This window comes from Dendrobates tinctorius, unplaced genomic scaffold, assembly GCF_039654945.1.
Source record: "Dendrobates tinctorius isolate UK_male_01 unplaced genomic scaffold, ASM3965494v1 ptg000011l, whole genome shotgun sequence".
Taxonomy (NCBI): domain Eukaryota; kingdom Metazoa; phylum Chordata; class Amphibia; order Anura; family Dendrobatidae; genus Dendrobates; species Dendrobates tinctorius.
This window is the reverse complement of record NW_027361679.1, coordinates 49,768,508-49,789,191: the sequence shown is the minus strand read 5'-3', so window position 1 is coordinate 49,789,191 and position 20,684 is coordinate 49,768,508. Positions and strand designations below refer to the sequence as shown.

The 20,684-nt window shown below is 44.5% G+C and overlaps 1 protein-coding gene across 1 annotated transcript in view; it reads right to left on the bottom strand.

The window, feature by feature from the left end:
- LOC141100352 (uncharacterized) overlaps positions 1-11,211 on the bottom strand; it is a 41,602-nt gene extending 30,391 nt beyond the window's left edge. Inside the window, exons 1-2 of the mRNA XM_073588775.1 lie at positions 10,945-11,211; positions 9,968-10,689 (exon numbers count right to left, since the gene is read on the bottom strand). Of these exons, the coding sequence (XP_073444876.1) occupies positions 9,968-10,689; positions 10,945-11,110 (888 nt within the window). The 5' untranslated portion in view covers positions 11,111-11,211. The remainder of the gene's footprint in view (positions 1-9,967; positions 10,690-10,944) is intronic.
- Between the last annotated feature and the right edge of the window lie 9,473 nt (positions 11,212-20,684).

Sequence of the window (20,684 nt, the reverse complement as noted above, 5' to 3'; positions counted from 1 at the left end):
TATGGATAGCGTACACATTCAAAATATATGTCTCAGGAGGCAGGCTCAGACGGTGTTAGGCCCAGTATGGATTGCACGTGATTGCACAAAGGTTAGAAAGGGTACCGTATCCCTGGATAACATGTATGGATAGCGTACACATTCAAAATATATGTCTATGCAGCATGAGGCAGGCTCAGACGGTGTTAGGCCCAGTATGGATTGCACGTGATTGCACAAAGGTTAGAAAGGGTACCGTATCCCTGGATAACATGTATGGATAGCGTACACATTCAAAATATATGTCTATACAGCATGAGGCAGGCTCAGACGGTGTTAGGCCCAGTAACGATTGCACGTGATTGCACAAAGGTTAGAAAGGGTACCGTATCCCTGGATAACATGTATGGATAGCGTACACATTCAAAATATATGTCTCAGGAGGCAGGCTCAGACGGTGTTAGGCCCAGTATGGATTGCACGTGATTGCACAAAAGTTAGAAAGGGTACCGTATCCCTGGATAACATGTATGGATAGCGTACACATTCAAAATATATGTCTATACAGCATGAGGCAGGCTCAGACGGTGTTAGGCCCAGTATGGATTGCACGTGATTGCACAAAGGTTAGAAAGGGTACCGTATCCCTGGATAACATGTATGGATAGCGTACACATTCAAAATATATGTCTCAGGAGGCAGGCTCAGACGGTGTTAGGCCCAGTATGGATTGCACGTGATTGCACAAAGGTTAGAAAGGGTACCGTATCCCTGGATAACATGTATGGATAGCGTACACATTCAAAATATATGTCTATACAGCATGAGGCAGGCTCAGACGGTGTTAGGCCCAGTATGGATTGCACGTGATTGCACAAAGGTTAGAAAGGGTACCGTATCCCTGGATAACATGTATGGATAGCGTACACATTCAAAATATATGTCTATACAGCATGAGGCAGGCTCAGACGGTGTTAGGCCCAGTATGGATTGCACGTGATTGCACAAAGGTTAGAAAGGGTACCGTATCCCTGGATAACATGTATGGATAGCGTACACATTCAAAATATATGTCTATACAGCATGAGGCAGGCTCAGACGGTGTTAGGCCCAGTATGGATTGCATGTGATTGCACAAAGGTTAGAAAGGGTACCGTATCCCTGGATAACATGTATGGATAGCGTACACATTCAAAATATATGTCTCAGGAGGCAGGCTCAGACGGTGTTAGGCCCAGTATGGATTGCACGTGATTGCACAAAGGTTAGAAAGGGTACCGTATCCCTGGATAACATGTATGGATAGCGTACACATTCAAAATATATGTCTATACAGCATGAGGCAGGCTCAGACGGTGTTAGGCCCAGTATGGATTGCACGTGATTGCACAAAGGTTAGAAAGGGTACCGTATCCCTGGATAACATGTATGGATAGCATACATATTCAAAATATATGTCTATACAGCATGAGGCAGGCTCAGACGGTGTTAGGCCCAGTATGGATTGCACGTGATTGCACAAAGGTTAGAAAGGGTACCGTATCCCTGGATAACATGTATGGATAGCGTACACATTCAAAATATATGTCTCAGGAGGCAGGCTCAGACGGTGTTAGGCCCAGTATGGATTGCACGTGATTGCACAAAGGTTAGAAAGGGTACCGTATCCCTGGATAACATGTATGGATAGCGTACACATTCAAAATATATGTCTATACAGCATGAGGCAGGCTCAGACGGTGTTAGGCCCAGTATGGATTGCACGTGATTGCACAAAGGTTAGAAAGGGTACCGTATCCCTGGATAACATGTATGGATAGCGTACACATTCAAAATATATGTCTATACAGCATGAGGCAGGCTCAGACGGTGTTAGGCCCAGTATGGATTGCACGTGATTGCACAAAGGTTAGAAAGGGTACCGTATCCCTGGATAACATGTATGGATAGCGTACACATTCAAAATATATGTCTATACAGCATGAGGCAGGCTCAGACGGTGTTAGGCCCAGTATGGATTGCACGTGATTGCACAAAGGTTAGAAAGGGTACCGTATCCCTGGATAACATGTATGGATAGCGTACACATTCAAAATATATGTCTCAGGAGGCAGGCTCAGACGGTGTTAGGCCCAGTATGGATTGCACGTGATTGCACAAAGGTTAGAAAGGGTACCGTATCCCTGGATAACATGTATGGATAGCGTACACATTCAAAATATATGTCTATACAGCATGAGGCAGGCTCAGACGGTGTTAGGCCCAGTATGGATTGCACGTGATTGCACAAAGGTTAGAAAGGGTACCGTATCCCTGGATAACATGTATGGATAGCGTACACATTCAAAATATATGTCTATACAGCATGAGGCAGGCTCAGACGGTGTTAGGCCCAGTATGGATTGCACGTGATTGCACAAAGGTTAGAAAGGGTACCGTATCCCTGGATAACATGTATGGATAGCGTACACATTCAAAATATATGTCTATACAGCATGAGGCAGGCTCAGACGGTGTTAGGCCCAGTATGGATTGCACGTGATTGCACAAAGGTTAGAAAGGGTACCGTATCCCTGGATAACATGTATGGATAGCGTACACATTCAAAATATATGTCTCAAGAAGCAGGCTTAGACGGTGTTAGGCCCAGTATGGATTTGACGGCCCAGATTACACAGCGGAGGAGCAGGGAGAGGTAAAGATTGCAAATGCTGGGGCCCTGGCCAAGCAAGGGGGGCCCACTCGTGGGCGTCGGTACTGGCACTGGGCCCCTCATAGTATAGCGGTGTGTCTGACGGCGGGTGTGCACCACCACCGTCAGAGACACTTGATTGCACTATGAGGGACCCTGTGCCAGTGCCCGCGCCCAAGAGTCGGCCTACCCACCTGTCCAGGGCAACGGCACTCGCACGGTGTCGTGCGCTAGGTGTTGACCCCGGCCATGGGGGGGAGGCAGCAAAGTTAGGGAGTTTTAGAAAGTGGCATATGTTGATGTTGGACATTCAGCTGATGCAAAAGGCGAAATAAGTGAAGTACCAGGAAGAGGTGGACCAAAGCAAGCCATTTTTCTGTCACCCTATGTGTCATCAGGGGAAGGTGGGACAAAATCCTTGGAAACCCATGCGTGGTTCATTTTAATGAAGGTTAGATCATCCACATTTTGGGTTGACAGACGGGTCCTTTTTTCTGTCAGGATTGATCCAGCTGCACTGAAGACTCTTTCCGATAGCACACTTGCAGCTGGGCAAGCGAGCTCCTGTAAGGCATATTGGGCCAATTCAGGCCAGGTGTCCAGTTTAGCGGCCCAATAGTCAAAGGGGAATGACCTGTGTGGGAGAACATCGATATGGGAGGAAAAGTAGTTTGTAACCATAGTTGACAACTGCTGTCTCCTGTCACTTTCCATCGATGCAGTATTACCAGTTGTGTGAGCGGTATTTGAAAAATCAGTCCACAACATTGTCATGAAACCCCTGTCTCCAACGCCACTTCTGCTGTGTGCACCACGAACACCTCTGCCAAGCTGCCCCTGGCCCGTACGGCTCGTGTGAGAACCATCACCGCTGCCATGTGCTGGGAATGCCTCAAGCAACCGATTTACCAGAGTTGCTTGTTTATTAGCCAATATTAGGTCAAGGTTCTCCTGTGGCATGATGTTTTGTAATTTGCCTTCATAGCGTGGATCCAGGATGCTGGCCAACCAGTAGTCGTCATCGTTCATCATTTTGGCAATGCGGGGGTCCCTTTTTAGGATCCGCAAGGCATAATCTGACATGTGGGCCAATGTTCCCGGTGTCAATGATGCACTGCGAGTGCTGGGTGGAGGAGCACTTTCTGGCAAATTCACATCCCTCCAGTCACGCACAAACCCTGTACCAGACCTTGCCACGCCAACATTTTCACTTGCCCCACGAGATGCATCCTCCTCCCCTAAGTAATCATCCCCATCATCCTCCTCCTCCTCCTCTTCTTCCTCCACCTCGTCCAGGAGAGGTCCCTGAGCAGACAATGGCTGAATGTCATCAAGGATTCCCTCCTCCTCTTCCTCCTCATCAACATTGGCTGCAGACGCCTGCTCCTTAAGGTGCATCAAAGTTTGCATGAGCAGACGCATAAGTGGGATGCTCATGCTTAGGATGGCGTCGTCTGCGCTTACCAGCCGTGTGCATTCCTCAAAACACTGAAGGACTTTACAAAGGTCTTTCAGCTTCGACCACTGCACGCCTGTCAACTCCATGTCTGCTCTCAAAGTGCCTGGCCGTGTATCCTCCCACAAATGCATTATGGCCTGCCTCTGCTCGCACAGCCGCTCCACCATGTGCAGGGTGGAGTTCCACCTTGTTGCAATGTCGATAATGAGGCGGTGGTTGGGAAGGTGGAGCAATCGCTGCAGCTTCTGCATACGAACGGAGTGTACAGGCGACCGGCGGATGTGCGCTCACAGTCTTCGCACCTTCTGGAGCAGGGCTGTTAACTCCGGATAATTTTTGAGGAAGCACTGCACCACCAGGTTCAAGGTGTGAGCCAAGCAAGGTATGTGTCTGAGTTTTGAAAGGGCTATGGCTGCCACAAAATTACGGCCGTTATCACTAACTACCTTGCCTGCCTCAAGATGTACACTGCCCAGCCATGACTCAGTTTGTCGCTTCAAGTACTCGGCCAGCACCTCGGCGGTGTGTCTGTCGCCCAAACACATCATCTGCAACACAGCCTGCTGACGCTTTCCACTAGCTGCTCGATAGGGGGACACATCGTGTGCAACAGTGGCAGCTGCAGATGGAGTGCTCGTACGACTGCGCTCTGTGGACGAGCTTTCGCTTCTGGAGGAGGAGGAGGAGGAGGGTTGAACGCCTACAGCAAACTGTTTCCTATACCGTGGGCTAGGCAGCACTGTCCCACCACCGCTGTCCCCTGTGGACCCAGCATCCACCACATTAACCCAGTGCACAGTGATGGACACGTAACGGCCCTGGCCATGCCGACTGGACCATGCATCAGTTGTGAGGTGCACCTTTCCGCTCACTGACTGCTTGAGTGCATGGACAATGCGGTCTTTCACATGATGGTGGAGGGCTGGGATGGCTTTGCGAGAGAAGAAGTGGCGACTGGGTAGGTCATAGCGTGGTACTGCATAGGCCATGAGTTCGCGGAAAGCTGTGCTTTCCACCAACCGAAAGGGCATCATCTCAAACGAGATTAGTTTGGCAATGTGGGCGTTCAAACCCAGTGTACGCGGATGAGAGACTGAGTACTTTCTTGACCTACTCATAGTGTCTGGGAGGGTGAGCTGGACTTGAGAGCTGCATATGGTGGAAGTAGCGGTGGACAGGGCGGACTGAGAGAGGGTTGATGATGGTGATGGAGTTGGTGTTCTTTCTGATGGCCTAGAATCAGTCTTTCGTTGATATAACAGTGGGATTCCCTGACTGCTGTGGTCTTGCAACGACACCTCAACATTTGCTGCTGTGCTAACCGGTGGGCTTACAGTGGGGGAAACAATGTAGCGTTGCTGACTACCTTCGTTGTGATCAGTTGCACATGTGGCACTTGAGGTTTGGTGTTGTGTCCACGCTTGCAAGTGCATGCTGGTTAAATGTCTAAGCATGCAACTGGTATTCAAATTTTTCAGATTTTTCCCTCGGCTAAAGGTCTTTGCGCACTTCTTACAGATAACCTTGGCCTGATCATGAGGATTTTGTTCAAAAAAGTGCCACACTGCACTCTTCCTACTTTGGCAGACATTTTGCGGCCTAGCACGCTGTGATCTTTTGACCCTCTGGACAAGCTGTCCAGCAACTCTTTTGATGTTTGGAACCTGTCTTTGGAGTGCTCCGGGCCTGCCAGATAACAGCTGTTGCAATGTCGATGTCTGCTGTGGATGCTCCTCATCTGAGCTATTGGAAGCAGCACCCTCTTCCCCCAATGGATGCCAATCTGGGTCAACAACTGGGTCATCCATCACCTCCTCTTCTATGTCATGTGCACCTTCCTCTGTGTCACCGTGTATGGTGGTATAGTGTGCGGGAAGGGGCACCTGAGTCTCATCAGGGTCAGAATCTGGCTCTGTACACTGCGAGGACAATGTAGTGCTCTGAGTGAATGTACCAGCAGAATCATCCATCAGCGGCTGTGCATCAGTGCACTCCATGTCAGATTCATCTTGGCCTGGGTAATTCACCATTTCACTTGATAATCCAGGCATGGTATGTGAAAACAGCTCCATGGAGTAATCAGTAGTATGGCCTGCGTCATCCTTCAATCTTGGTTGGGGTGAAGGACACAAGGAAAGGTGTGGTTTATGAACATGAGCCTCCAATGACGACTCAGTGCTTTTACTTTTTACAACTGAAGAAGAGGAGGCGATAGAGCTGGAGGCTGAGTCAGCAATGTAAGACAAAACTTTTTCCTGATGCTCTGGCTTTAAAAGCGGTTTGCCAACTCCTAGAAAACTAAGCGTTCGAGGCCTTATGTAGCCAGACGATGACGCAGGGTCAGCACCTCCTGCATTCGGTCCTATTTTGCTCTTGCCACTACCATCAGATCCACCACCAACACCATCATTACCAGCTGCCAACCCCCGCCCAATTCCACGGCCTCTTCCACCAGCCTTCCTCATTTTTGGTAGAAATGTAGACAAAATCCAACAAACTATATAGTAATGTAAAACAAGGTACAAGGTGTCTATAGGACAGGGGAGATTTAGAATTTCTGCACACACTTGTGGACAGTGGACACTTTTGGATTGTGTGAGGCCCAATGATATCTGAGCGCTATGTGACAGGCTCGATGGCACAGCTGCCTGTGACAAAAGTGACGAGAGGATAAGGGAGATTTTGAATCTCTGCGCACACTTTTGGACACTGGACACTTTTGGATTGTGTGAGGCCCACTGATATCTGAGCGCTATGTGACAGGCTCGATGGCACAGCTGCCTGTGACAAAAGTGACGAGAGGATAATGGAGATTTTGAATCTCTGCGCACACTTTTGGACACTGGACACTTGTGGATTGTGTGAGGCCCACTGATATCTGAGCGCTATGTGACAGGCTCGATGGCACAGCTGCCTGTGACAAAAGTGACGAGAGGATAATGGAGATTTTGAATCTCTGCGCACACTTTTGGACACTGGACACTTGTGGATTGTGTGAGGCCCACTGATATCTGAGCGCTATGTGACAGGCTCGATGGCACAGCTGCCTGTGACAAAAGTGACGAGAGGATAATGGAGATTTTGAATCTCTGCGCACACTTTTGGACACTGGACACTTGTGGATTGTGTGAGGCCCACTGATATCTGAGCGCTATGTGACAGGCTCGATGGCACAGCTGCCTGTGACAAAAGTGACAAGAGGATAATGGAGATTTTGAATCTCTGCGCACACTTTTGGACACTGGACACTTGTGGATTGTGTGAGGCCCACTGATATCTGAGCGCTATGTGACAGGCTCGATGGCACAGCTGCCTGTGACAAAAGTGACGAGAGGATAATGGAGATTTTGATTCTCTGCGCACACTTTTGGACACTGGACACTTGTGGATTGTGTGAGGCCCACTGATATCTGAGCGCTATGTGACAGGCTCGATGGCACAGCTGCCTGTGACAAAAGTGACGAGAGGATAATGGAGATTTTGAATCTCTGCGCACACTTTTGGACACTGGACACTTGTGGATTGTGTGAGGCCCACTGATATCTGAGCGCTATGTGACAGGCACGATGGCACAGCTGCCTGTGACAAAAGTGACGAGAGGATAATGGAGATTTTGAATCTCTGCGCACACTTTTGGACACTGAACACTTGTGGATTGTGTGAGGCCCACTGATATCTGAGCGCTATGTGACAGGCTCGATGGCACAGCTGCCTGTGACAAAAGTGACGAGAGGATAATGGAGATTTTGAATCTCTGCGCACACTTTTGGACACTGGACACTTGTGGATTGTGTGAGGCCCACTGATATCTGAGCGCTATGTGACAGGCTCGATGGCACAGCTGCCTGTGACAAAAGTGACGAGAGGATAATGGAGATTTTGAATCTCTGCGCACACTTTTGGACACTGGACATTTGTGGATTGTGTGAGGCCCACTGATATCTGAGCGCTATGTGACAGGCTCGATGGCACAGCTGTGACAAAAGTGACTAGAGGATAAGGGAGATTGGATTGCTTTTAAAAAAGCAGTTTGCGGAGCAGTGGGTAAACAGCAATGCCAGCGTGTCAGGAAGCCTTAGAAGGCAGCCCAACAACCAACACCACTGATACACCACTATATAGCCTCCCCTTGCACTGCACACACAGTGACTTGTGTGTTGTGCAGGCCAAATCGCTAGCAGCAGAAGCAGTTTTTTTGTCTTCTTCCCTGCCTAACGCTCTCCCTACAGAATCAGCAGCAACCTCTCCCTATACTAAGATCGGCAGAAGTAATATGGCGGTCGGCGTGCACGCCCTTTTATACCCCCTGTGACGCCCACCAAAGCAAGCCAATCACTTGCATGCCCTTCTGAAAGATGGTGGTGACCCGTGCCTAGGTCATCACGTTGCCCACAGTGTCCGTGGATCCTGATTGGCTGAAAAAGAGCGCAAAACAAACTTTTGAAACGCGACTTTGGCGCGTAAGTCGCCGACCTCGTGGCCGACCTCATCCTAGGGTCGGGTTTCGTTTCATGAAACCCGACTTTGCCAAAAGTCGGCGACTTTTGCATTTTTTCGACCCGTTTCGCTCAACTCTACTTTGTATATTTTGTTATTAAGTGATAAATTTTGGTTTTTTTTGGTATATTTTTGAGTTTAAAGTAGAAATATAACAAAAAAACAAGTAATACTGATAAGTCTAATGACATTTTTTATTTTAAAATAAAAAATGAGGTATATAATACATATAAAACAGACACAGAAAAGATACAGACGTAGTACCTACATGAGTTGATAATTTTACATAGTTATCTAATCTATTCTAGAGCTTTTGTTAAAGTAGTTTTTAAAACGTCAGAATATAATGTTCGGCATTTGCTTACAACTTGCAGGACATATTGCTTTTGTTCTTCATCTTTTGTCAGAAGGTCGTTAAAGTCAGTTATTAATTTAACACCACGCTCAGCCATATCATTAACTACTTTTAATGTTTTGACAATTTTCAATCCTTCTTGGAAGTCATTATTTTGAGGCCAGGTGTTTGGATTTTGTCTTAGGAAATCTGTTTTTATATTAAATCGGTCAAAGAATGTAAATGTTTCTTTGGTAAGTAAATTTACCAATCCTCCATCAACTACCTCTTTTAATTTTTCTTTCCTAACTTTTGGATTTACAACCCTAGCGTGCTCTGATGGTTCATCTGTGCTACTGAGCAATTTATTAGCCATTAACAACTTTTCATCGTCTGTAATGGTGGGATCAAAAAACGATAATCCCACCAACTCTGCATTCAAATACCACAAATGGTTCGAAAATTTGGTCAGGGCTATTTCTGCAATGTCGTTGTCACATTCTTTATAGTCTAACAGACTATGCAAAATACCTAAATCTTGCTTTGGCGCAAGATGAGCTTTTGGAGCATTGAACCAAGCTTTACAATAAATTTTAACTAGGAAAACAGAAATGGCACGCACAGAACTTTCTTCTTCTTTAGACATCTTAAATTGACGACGAAAAATGAACATTTTCAAGCAGTAAATAGCCTTTGCCATCCACCTAGCGTGATGAATGGCTCCTGTAGTTCTAAAACCCACAACATTGCCGTCTAGTGATCCAACAAATACGAGAACCAACTGCAACAGTTCCTTGTAGTCATCTCTGGGGTGGCTCTCAGTTAATTTGGTCTCGAATTCAGCAGTAACATTTGCAATTACTTCTGGAGTTAGCTGCTTTTGTATTAGATTGTCACTGATACCTGTGTCGTATTTTCCTTTGTCTATCTTGGGCCACGCAGTGAGGAATCTTTTGAAAATGTCTCGATGAGGTCCAGTGGTTGATCCCATTTTTGTCTCGAATACGCCTCTTAACACAATTTCCAAGATATGGTGATGGCAAGCTAGGTGTAGCAATTCTCTTCCTAACATTTGCTCCAATAGGACGCATGCTCCTTTGAGTCTTCCCGTGTTCGATGCTGCAGTGTCGAAGCACATCGCCTTGACGGTGTTGGGAAGACCCCATTCCTGTAGGCATTCATATACGGCTACGGCTTGCTCTTCTCCAGAGCTGCTTGCTGTTACAGGAACTCCCAGCAGCTGTTCCTTTTCGCCATATGAAATAGCAATAGCTATTCGCTCACATTGCTCATGTTTTAAAACACCCGGTAAAAGTTTACCATCCCAATGGACAACCACGGGCTCTTTTTCAGGAATGTTTACTTTATCTAAAAAAATTTTAGTATATTGTTCTCTGAACATTTGCCTTCTAGAATGTAATAAAGTTTTCGAGACTTTGTACTCAAGAGGGTCAAGGTTTAGTGCTTCTAGAGTAGCTATTAAAATTCTCGTGGCATTTCTGTCAGATACCTTACATCGATCTAACACAATGGATAATTTCATGTTTAAAATCTCTTTAACGCCCCTTGCAAATGAAACTTTCATCCTCTTGCTCTCAGATGGTCCTGGATCTTCTGCAGCTTCTTCAGGGATGTCCATTTCCTCCAAGCTCTCAAGTTCCTGGTAGATGCTGTCCTCTTCAGTATCTTCTTCTTTTCCTTCTTCGAGCTTGTCTTCATCATCCGTCTCTAAGAAGCAACAAAAGAAAGAGAAAAAAAAGACTATAAAAACTTGTCGTTTTAGCAGAATAGTAATAATACATAGGTACTAAATTACCTACTTCTTATTACCAATAGGTATTATTTTAAGAATATAAACTCAATCATAAAGATGCCAAATGATGCTCTCATGTACAATTTTCTTTCAATTATAATGAAACTATTTACTTATTTGTGTATCTACTTTTTAGAATAATAATAATAATAATAATAAAATAAACTCACCAATATCAAAAGTTTCTTCTTGGATTTGTCGGTTCATTTTTGCAAGTTCCTTTTGCGCCTTGATTTCTTCAGCTCGAGACAACTTGAGATCCACTCCAGCCATGGAACCTGGGCGGCCCTTCTGCCTCTGTTTCACGAGAAATGCCTTATCTTCTTCCAATTTCATCAGAGCCAAGGCATCTTGTTGAGCAATATCAAAGAGATCATTCAACTTTTCAACAAACTGTTTAAATTTGTTCTTGGCCGTTTCCGATGTTTTCTTCCGGTCTTTTTAAAGACTTCTCCACTCGGCGTGAAGTTTTTCCAGCTTAGTAATTGCATCTTGCTCATGTTTAGTTGGGATTCAAGCTTTCCCCCAAAAAATGAACACTTCTCGTATGGTCAGTTTTGCTGATTCTCTTACAGTTAATTTCACAGTACGTAAATTATAAAATAAAGCACATAAGACTTGACGATTTGAGGGTAGTTTACAACCGGTGATCTGGTGAATGGGATAGCCCACAAGAAATAATTTATCCTTGTTCCGGCTTTGTACACCTGATGTGAATGCCATTTCAATTTCAATAAAAAATGTCATTAGACTTATCAGTATTACTTGTTTTTTTGTTATATTTCTACTTTAAACTCAAAAATATACCAAAAAAAAACAAAATTTATCACTTAATAACAAAATATACGAAGTATGCTCCATTGCTCCTAGTGGTATCTGGTCACGTTCTTGGGGCTAAAAGCTGTTGTAACTCAGTTTGACTTAAAATAACAACAATTATGTATAAAATATAAATTTTGAAGAACAACATTAGCTTTGTTTTGAGATATTAAGCGTGTTTTTATTATTTACCGTTCTGGAGTTATGGCTCCATATGTCAGCTTTTTGTCCAAAAATTTGGATTTTTTCAAACTTTGAGCAACGAGCGGCACGGGTTAACGTCGTTTGATCGAGCTCAAATTTTGGCTATCTCAATATCTGGAAAGGGGAATCATTTTGTGGGGTCCAGACGAACAAGATTACGACATTTTTTTCCCCCCATAAGAGATCCGGTCACCCTAGTGCGCAGTGTCATCAAGAAGTTTAAAACCCATGGCACTGTGGCTAACCTCCTTGGATGTGGACGGAAAAGAAAAATTGACAAGAGATTTCAACGCAAGATTGTGCGGATGTTGGATAAAGAACCTCAACTAACATCCAAACAAGTTCAAGCTGCCCTGCAGTCCGAGGGTACAACAATGTCAACCCGTACTATCCGTCGGCGTCTGAATGAAAAGGGACTGTATGGTAGGAGACCCAGGAGGACCCCACTTCTTACCCCGAGATATAAAAAAGTCAGGCTGGAGTTTGCCAAAACTTACCTGAAAAAGCCTAAAACGTTTTGGAAGAATGTTCTCTGGTCAGATGAGACAAAGGTAGAGCTTTTTGGGCAAAGGCATCAACATAGAGTTTACAGGAGAAAAAAAGAGGCATTCAAAGAAAAGAACACGGTCCCTACAGTCAAACATGGCGTAGGTTCCGTGATGTTTTGGGGTTGCTTTGCTGCCTCTGGCACTGGACTGCTTGACCGTGTGCATGGCATTATGAAGTCTGAAGACTACCAACAAATTTTGCAGCATAATGTAGGGCCCAGGGTGAGAAAGCTGGGTCTCCCTCAGAGGTCATGGGTCTTCCAGCAGGACAATGACCCAAAACACACTTCAAAAAGCACTAGAAAATGGTTTGAGAGAAAGCACTGGAGACTTCTAAGGTGGCCAGCAATGAGTCCAGACCTGAATCCCATATGACACGTGTGGAGAGATCTAAAAATGGCAGTTTGGAGAAGGCACCCTTCAAATATCAGGGACCTGGAGCAGTTTGCCAAAGAAGAATGGTCTAAAATTCCAGCAGAGCATTGTAAGAAACTCATTGATGGTTACCGGAAGCGGTTGGTCGCAGTTATTTTGGCTAAAGGTTGTGCAACCAAGTATTAGTCTGAGGATGCCAATACTTTTGTCTGGCCCATTTTTGAAGTTTTGTGTGAAATGATCAATGTTTTGCTTTTTGCTTCATTCTCTTTTGTTTTTTTTCATTTAAGACAAATTAAATTAAGATAATAATACCAAAGAATTTGTGTTTGCAATCATTTTCAGGAAGAAACTGAGTATTATCTGACAGAATTGCAGGGGTGTCAATACTTTTGGCCACAACTGTATGTTGTATGAATGTAGTATATATGTAGTATGTATGTATGTTGTATGAATGTAGTATGTATGTATGTATGTTGTATGAATGTAGTATATATGTAGTATGTATGTATTATGTAGTATGTATGTTGTATGATTGTAGTATGTATGTATGTTTTTTTTTTTTCTTTTACATTCAACACATTAGCCGGATGATGGGACTACTACTGTCCCATCATTGGCTAATGTGTCAATCACTGTCATTTGTAGCAGGCATCGCCCGATGGGACTTGTAGTCCCATCGGACGATGCCTGCACACACACACAACCCCCGGCAGGCCCGCACAGACCCCCGGCAGGCCCGCACAGACCTCCGAGAGGCCCGTACAGACCCCCGGCAGGCCTGCACAGACCTCCGAGAGGCCCGTACAGACCCCGCCCGCACACACAGACGCGCACAGTGTCCGCCCACACACCGCCCACACTCTTCCCCCCTCCCGAACTGGATGTGCAAGTAAAGAAAGGGTTAATTTTCATTCCGATATTTGTGCCCCATTGACTTGCATGGGTTTCCAGTATCGGAATCGACGATACCCGATATTTTTGGGGTATCGGTCCGATCTGATATTTCCCGATATCGGAAAGTATCGCTCAACACTATTAATGATCAGTATTGTAGTATTCTGTCACTATGTGGTGGTAGTATGTGATCTGGTTATGGTGTGGCTGTATTTCTCCCTGTATGTGGTATTATTTGGTCACTATGTGAAGGTAATATGTCACCTGGTCATGGTATGGAGGTATTTGTTCCTTATATATGGTATTATTCGGTCACTATGTGGTGTGGTGGTAATATATGGTCTGGTCATGGTGTGACTGTTTTTGTCACCTGTATGTGGTCTTAATAGTCATTCTAAAAAATATTTGCGTTTGCGACTCATTCCCTTAACCCCTTCACCCCCAAGGGTGGTTTGCACGTTCATGACCGGGCCAATTTTTACAATTCTGACCACTACCTTTATGAGGTCATAACTCTCGAACGCTTCCATGGATACCGGTGATTCTGACATTGTTTTCTCGTGACATATTGTACTTCATGTTTGTGGTAACATTTCGTTCAAATAACTTGCGTTTATTTGTGAGAAAAACGGAAATTTGGCGAAAATTTTGAAAATTTCGCAATTTTCCAACTTTGAATTTTTATGCCCTTAAATCACAGAGATACGGCACACAAAAAACTTGATAACTAACATTTCCCACATGTTTACTTTACATCAGCACAATTTTGGAACCAAAATTTTTTTTTGTTAGGAAGTTATAAGGGTTAAAAGTTGACCAGCGATTTCTCATTTTTACAACACCATTTTATTTTTAGGACCACATCACATTTGAAGCCACTTTGAGGGGTCTATATGATAGAAAATACCCAAAAGTGACACCATTCTAAAAACTGCACCCCTTAAGGTGCTCAAAACCACATTCAAGAAGTTTATTAACCCTTTAGGTGCGTCACAGGAATTTTTTTGAATATTTAAAAAAAAATGAACATCTAACTTTTTTTCATAAAAAAAATACTTCAGGTTCAATTTTTTTTATTTTACCAAGGGTAACAGGAGAAATTGAACTGCAAAAGTTATTGTGCAATTTGTCCTGAGTACGCAGATACCTGATATGTGGGGGGGAACGACTGTTTCGGCGCATGGCAGAGCTCAGAATGGAAGGAGCGCCGTTTGACTTTTTCAATGCAAAATTGGCTGGAATTCAGATTGGACGCCATGTCACGTTTGGAGAGTCCCTGATGTACCTAAACAGTGGAAACCCCCTACAAGTGACCCCATTTTGGAAACTAGACCCCCCAAGGAACTTATCTAGATATGTGGTGAGAACTTTGAACCCACAAGGGCTTTACAGAAGTTTATAACGTACAGCGGTACAATTAAAAAAATCATATTTTTTCCACAAAAATGATCTTTTCACCCCAATTTTTATTTTCCCAAGGGTAGCAGGACCCTAAAAGTTATTGTGCAATTTGTCCTGAGTACGCTGATACCCCACATGTGGGGGTAAACCACTATTTGGGCGCATGGCAGAGCTCGGAAGGGAAGCAGCGCCATTTGACGTTTTTGGCTGGAATTGAGATCGGACACCATGTCGCGTTTGGAAAACCCCTGATGTACCAAAACAGTGGAAACCCCCCACAAATGACACCATTTTGGAAACTAGACCCCCCTAAGGAACTTATCTAGACGTGTGGTGAGAACTTTGAACCCCCATGGGCTTCACAGAAGTTTATAACATAAAGCCATACAATTAAAAAATCATATTTTTTCCACAAAAATGATCTTTTCACCCTCAATTCTTATTTTTCCAAGGGTAACAGGACCCTAAAAGTTATTGTGCAATTTGTCCTGAGTACGCTGATACCCCACATGTGGGGGTAAACCACTATTTGGGCGCATGGCAGAGCTCGGAAGGGAAGCAGCGCCATTTGACGTTTTTGGCTGGAATTGAGATCGGACACCATGTCGCGTTTGGAAAACTCCTGATGTACCAAAACAGTGGAACCCCCCCCACAAATGACACCATTTTGGAAACTAGACCCCCTAAGGAACTTATCTAGATGTGTGGTGAGCACTTTGACCCCCCCAGTGCTTCACAGAAGTTTACAACGCCCGGGCGTGAAAATAAAAAATTCGTATTTTTTCCACAAACATGATCTTTTAGTCACCATTTTTTTATTTTCCCAAGGGTACCAGGAGAAATTGGACCCCAAAAGTTGTTGTCCAATTTGTCCTGAGTATGCTGATACCCCATATGTGGGAGAAAACTACTGTATGGGCACACGTCGGGGCTCGGAAGGGAAGTAGTGACGTTTTGGAATGCAGACTTTGATGGAATGGTCTGCGGGTGTCATGTTGCCTTTGGAGAGCCCCTAATGTACCTAAACAGTGGAAACCCCCCACAAATGACACCATTTTGTAAACTAGACCCCCCAAGGAACTTATCTAGATGTGTGGTGAGCACTTTGACCCCCCAGTGCTTCACAGAAGTTTACAACGCCCGGGCGTGAAAATAAAAAATTCGTATTTTTTCCACAAACATGATCTTTTAGTCACCATTTTTTTATTTTCCCAAGGGTACCAGGAGAAATTGGACCCCAAAAGTTGTTGTCCAATTTGTCCTGAGTACGCTGCTACCCCATATGTGGGAGAAAACTACTGTATGGGCACACGTCGGGGCTCGGAAGGGAAGTAGTGACGTTTTGGAATGCAGACTTTGATGGAATGGTCTGCGGGTGTCATGTTGCCTTTGGAGAGCCCCTAATGTACCTAAACAGTGGAAACCCCCCACAAATGACACCATTTTGTAAACTAGACCCCCCAAGGAACTTATCTAGATGTGTGGTGAGCACTTTGACCCCCCCAGTGCTTCACAGAAGTTTACAACGCCCAGGCGTGAAAATAAAAAATTCGTATTTTTTCCACAAACATGATCTTTTAGTCACCATTTTTTTATTTTCCCAAGGGTACCAGGAGAAATTGGACCCCAAAAGTTGTTGTCCAATTTGTCCTGAGTACGCTGACACCCCATATGTGGGAGAAAACTACTGTATGGACACACGTTGGGGCTCGGAAGGGAATCAGTGACGTTTTGGAATGCAGACTTTGATGGAATGGTCTGCGGGTGTCATGTGCGTTTGGAGAGCCCCTGATGTACCTAAACTATTGAAACTCCCCACAAGTGACCCCATTTTGGACACTAGACCCCCCACGGAACTTATCTAGATGTGTGGTGAGCACTTTGAACCCCCAAGTGCTTCACAGAAGTTTATAACACTCGGATGTGAAAATAAAAAAATCATTTTTTTCCACAAAAATGATATTTTTGCCCCCAATTTTTTATTTTCCTAAGGGTAACAGGAGAAATTGGACCCCAAAAATTGTTTTGCAATTTGTCCTGAGTAGGCTGCTACCCTACATGTGGGGGTAAAACACTGTTTGGGCGCATAGCAGAGCTTGGAAGGGAAGGAGCACCATTTGACTTTTTCAACTCAGAATTGGCTGGAATTGAGATCAGACGCCATGTTGCATTTGGAGAGCCCCTGATGTGCCCAAACAGTGGAAACCCCCAATTCTAACTCCAACCCGAACCCCAACACGCCCCTAACCCTAGCCCTAACCCTAGCCCTAACCCTAGCCCTAACCCTAGCCCTAGCCCTAACCCTAGCCCTAACCCTACCCCAACCCTACCCCAACCCTACCCCAACACACCCCTAGCCCTAACCCTAGCCCTAACCCTAATGGAAATAAATACATTTTTTTTATTTTATTATTTTTCCCTAACTAAGGGGGTGATAACGGGGGGTTTGATTTACTATTTATGGCGGTTTTTATGTTTGGCGGCTGTCGCACGCTAAAAGACGCTTTTTATTGTAAAAATAGTTTTTGCATCACCACATATTGAGAGCTATAATTTTTCCTTATTTTGACCCACCGAGTCATGTGAGGTCTTATTTTTTGCGGGACGAGTTGACGTTTTTATTGGTATCATTTTCGGGCACGTGAAATTTTTTGATCGCTTTTTATTCCGATTTTTGGGACGCAGAATGAACAAAAACCAGCGTTTCATGAATTTCTTTTGGGGGGGGGTGCGTTTACACCGTTCCGCGTGCGGTAAAATTGATAAAGCGGTTTTATTCTTCGGGTCAGTACGGTTACAGCGATACCTCATTTAGGTCGTTTTTTTATGTTTTTGTCGGTTTTATGCAATGAAAACTATTTTATATAAAAAATAATTATTTTTGCATCGCTTTATTCTGCGAGTTATAACTTTTTTATTTTTTCGCTGATGATGCTGTGTGGCGGCTTGTTTTTTGCGGGACAAGATGACGTTTTCAGCGGTACCATGGATATTTATATGTGTCTTTTTGATCGCGCGTTATTGCACTTTTTGTTTGGCGGTATGATAATAAATCATTATTTTTTGCTTCGTTTTTTATTTTTATTTTTTAAGGGGTTCGCTAAAGGGGTTAACTAATGGGACAGTTTTATAGGGCAGGTCGTTACGGACGCGGCGATACCTAATATGTGTACTTTTATTGTTTTTTTTTTTTATTATTTTCAAAAAATGAATTTATTGGGGAATATTTTTTTTTTTTTTACTAATTTATTTGGCGATTTTTTTAAATTTATTTTTACACTTTTTTTTAATTTTTTTTTTACTTTATTACATAGTCCCAGGTGGGACATCACTGTCCTGTGACAGATCGCTGATCTGTCACATCACAGATCACTGTGACAGATCAGCAATCTGTCACAGGCAGTGCACAAGGCTTCCTCATGCCTGCGCTTTGCAGGCACTGAGGAAGCCAGCTTCCCCAGGCCCCCGAAGGCCCCCGTCGCCATCTTGGATTCGGGGGCCTGGAGGAAAGGAGCCCCCCGCAGCAGCGCTGCACATTGCGCTGCCGTGGGGGGCTCAGGGAAGCATGGAGGGAGCCCCCTCCCTGCCGATGCTTCCCTTTAACCCCCGGTACACCGCGATCATGTTTGATCGCGGTGTGCAAGGGGTTAACGTGTCAGGGGCGGTCCGTGACCGCCCCTGACACGTAGTGCCGGGTGTCAGCTGTGATAATCAGCTGACACCCGGCCGCGATCAGCGGCGCTCACCACGTGGGCGCCGCTGATCGCGGTAGACGTACTATCCCGTCCCCGGTCATACGGGCCCGGGTACCGTGGACGGGATAGTACGTCTCATGTCAGGAAGGGGTTAAAGAAAAATAAATAAAAATAAACTTAAAAAGAGAATTGGATATTTTAGGAAATATTTAATAGGTAAGAGTAGAATATGGCCCAGCCAAAAGAGTCTACCTTGTTGTGGTGGTGGCTTAAAAATTCTTTTGGCCAAAACAAAAGCTGCTGGTTATGTGTGTGATCTGATGTTTGCTGGGAACTGTTAATATCAGATTGATGAGGACGTGGTGGAGAAGATAGATTAGTTTTTCCAAGAGTGGGTGATGGGACTGTGGAAGGCTCGAGGTGTGGAGGCGGAACTGGGGTGGAGCCTGGGTGGAGTCTCAAGGGGGCCCAAAAATGTTGCCAGTATGGGGTCCCGAAATTCCTAATGGCAGCCCTGACTGTAATCATGTGTGTATCCAAACAAAGATTGCACTCTATCATGCATGTCAATGTGGAATATATGAAATTTGAATAGCAATACAGCTTTGGAATATTAGGAAAAATTACATGAGACGCTTAGCATAAAATTTGGCCAAATTTTATCTGCCCACCAGCCAACATCAAGGCGGTCTCAAATCTGATGGGTACCTACACTGTGTGAATACCTCTCTAAGGCTGATGTCTGAATTCTGAATTCCTGGGTGATTATGGACACCTCTGTCAGCAATGCCTGCATTTATGGGTAAGTAGGGACCTGCTATAATTAAAATCACCACCTGGTGGAGGGCGGAGTGCTCGGTCAGTAAGCTAACATGCAAAAGACAAAAAAACTGACTCACACATCCATACTAGTGTAAATAGGTGCATACCAAGAGGCGCTACCCCCATATACAATAGACAAAGAAATATTGCGCTCTATCATGCTAAAGCATGTCAATGTGGAATATATGAAATTTGAATAGCAATACAGCTTTGGAATATTAGGAAAAATTATATGAGACGCTTAGCATAAAATTTGGCCAAATATTATCTGCCCACCAGCCAACGTCAAGGTGGTGTCAAATCTGTTGGTTACCTACACTGTGTGAATACCTCTCTAAGGCTGATGTCTGAATTCCTGGGTGAATATGGACACCTCTGTCAGCAATGCCTACATTTATGGGTAATTAGGGACCTGCTATAATTAAAATCACCACCTGGTGGAGGGCAGAGTGCTCGGTCAGTAAGCTAACATACAAAAGACGAAAAACTGACTGGCACATCCAGACTAGTGTGAATAGGTGCATACCAAGAGGAGCTACCCCCATATACAATATACAAAGAAAGGTTGCACTCTATCATGCTAAAGCATGTCAATGTGGAATATATGAAATTTAAATAGCAATACAGCTTTGGAATATTAGGAAAATTTATATGAGACACTTGGCATAAAATTTGGCCAAATTGTATCTGCCCACCAGCCAACGTCAAGGCTAAGCGTCTCATATCATTTTTCCTAATATTCCAAAGCTGTATTGCTATTCAAATGTCATATATTCCACATTGACATGCTTTAGCATGATAGAGTGCAACCTTTCTTTGTATATTGTATAGTCACACTAGTCTGGATGTGCCAATCAGTTTTTTTGTATTTTGCATGTTAGCTTACTGACCGAGCACTCCGCCCTCCACCATGTGGTGATTTTAATTATAGCAGGTTCCTACTTACCCATAAATGCAGGCATTGCTGACAGAGGTTTCCATATTCACCCAGGAATTCAGACATCAGCCTTAGGCCGGCGTCACACACAACGTATAAAAATACGGACCGGATTGTACGGCCGTAAAACGCATAAATGGTCCCTAAATAGTGATCCGTATGTCATCCGTTGTCAGGGTGTGGCAGCGTATTTTTCCCACATAAGCATCCGT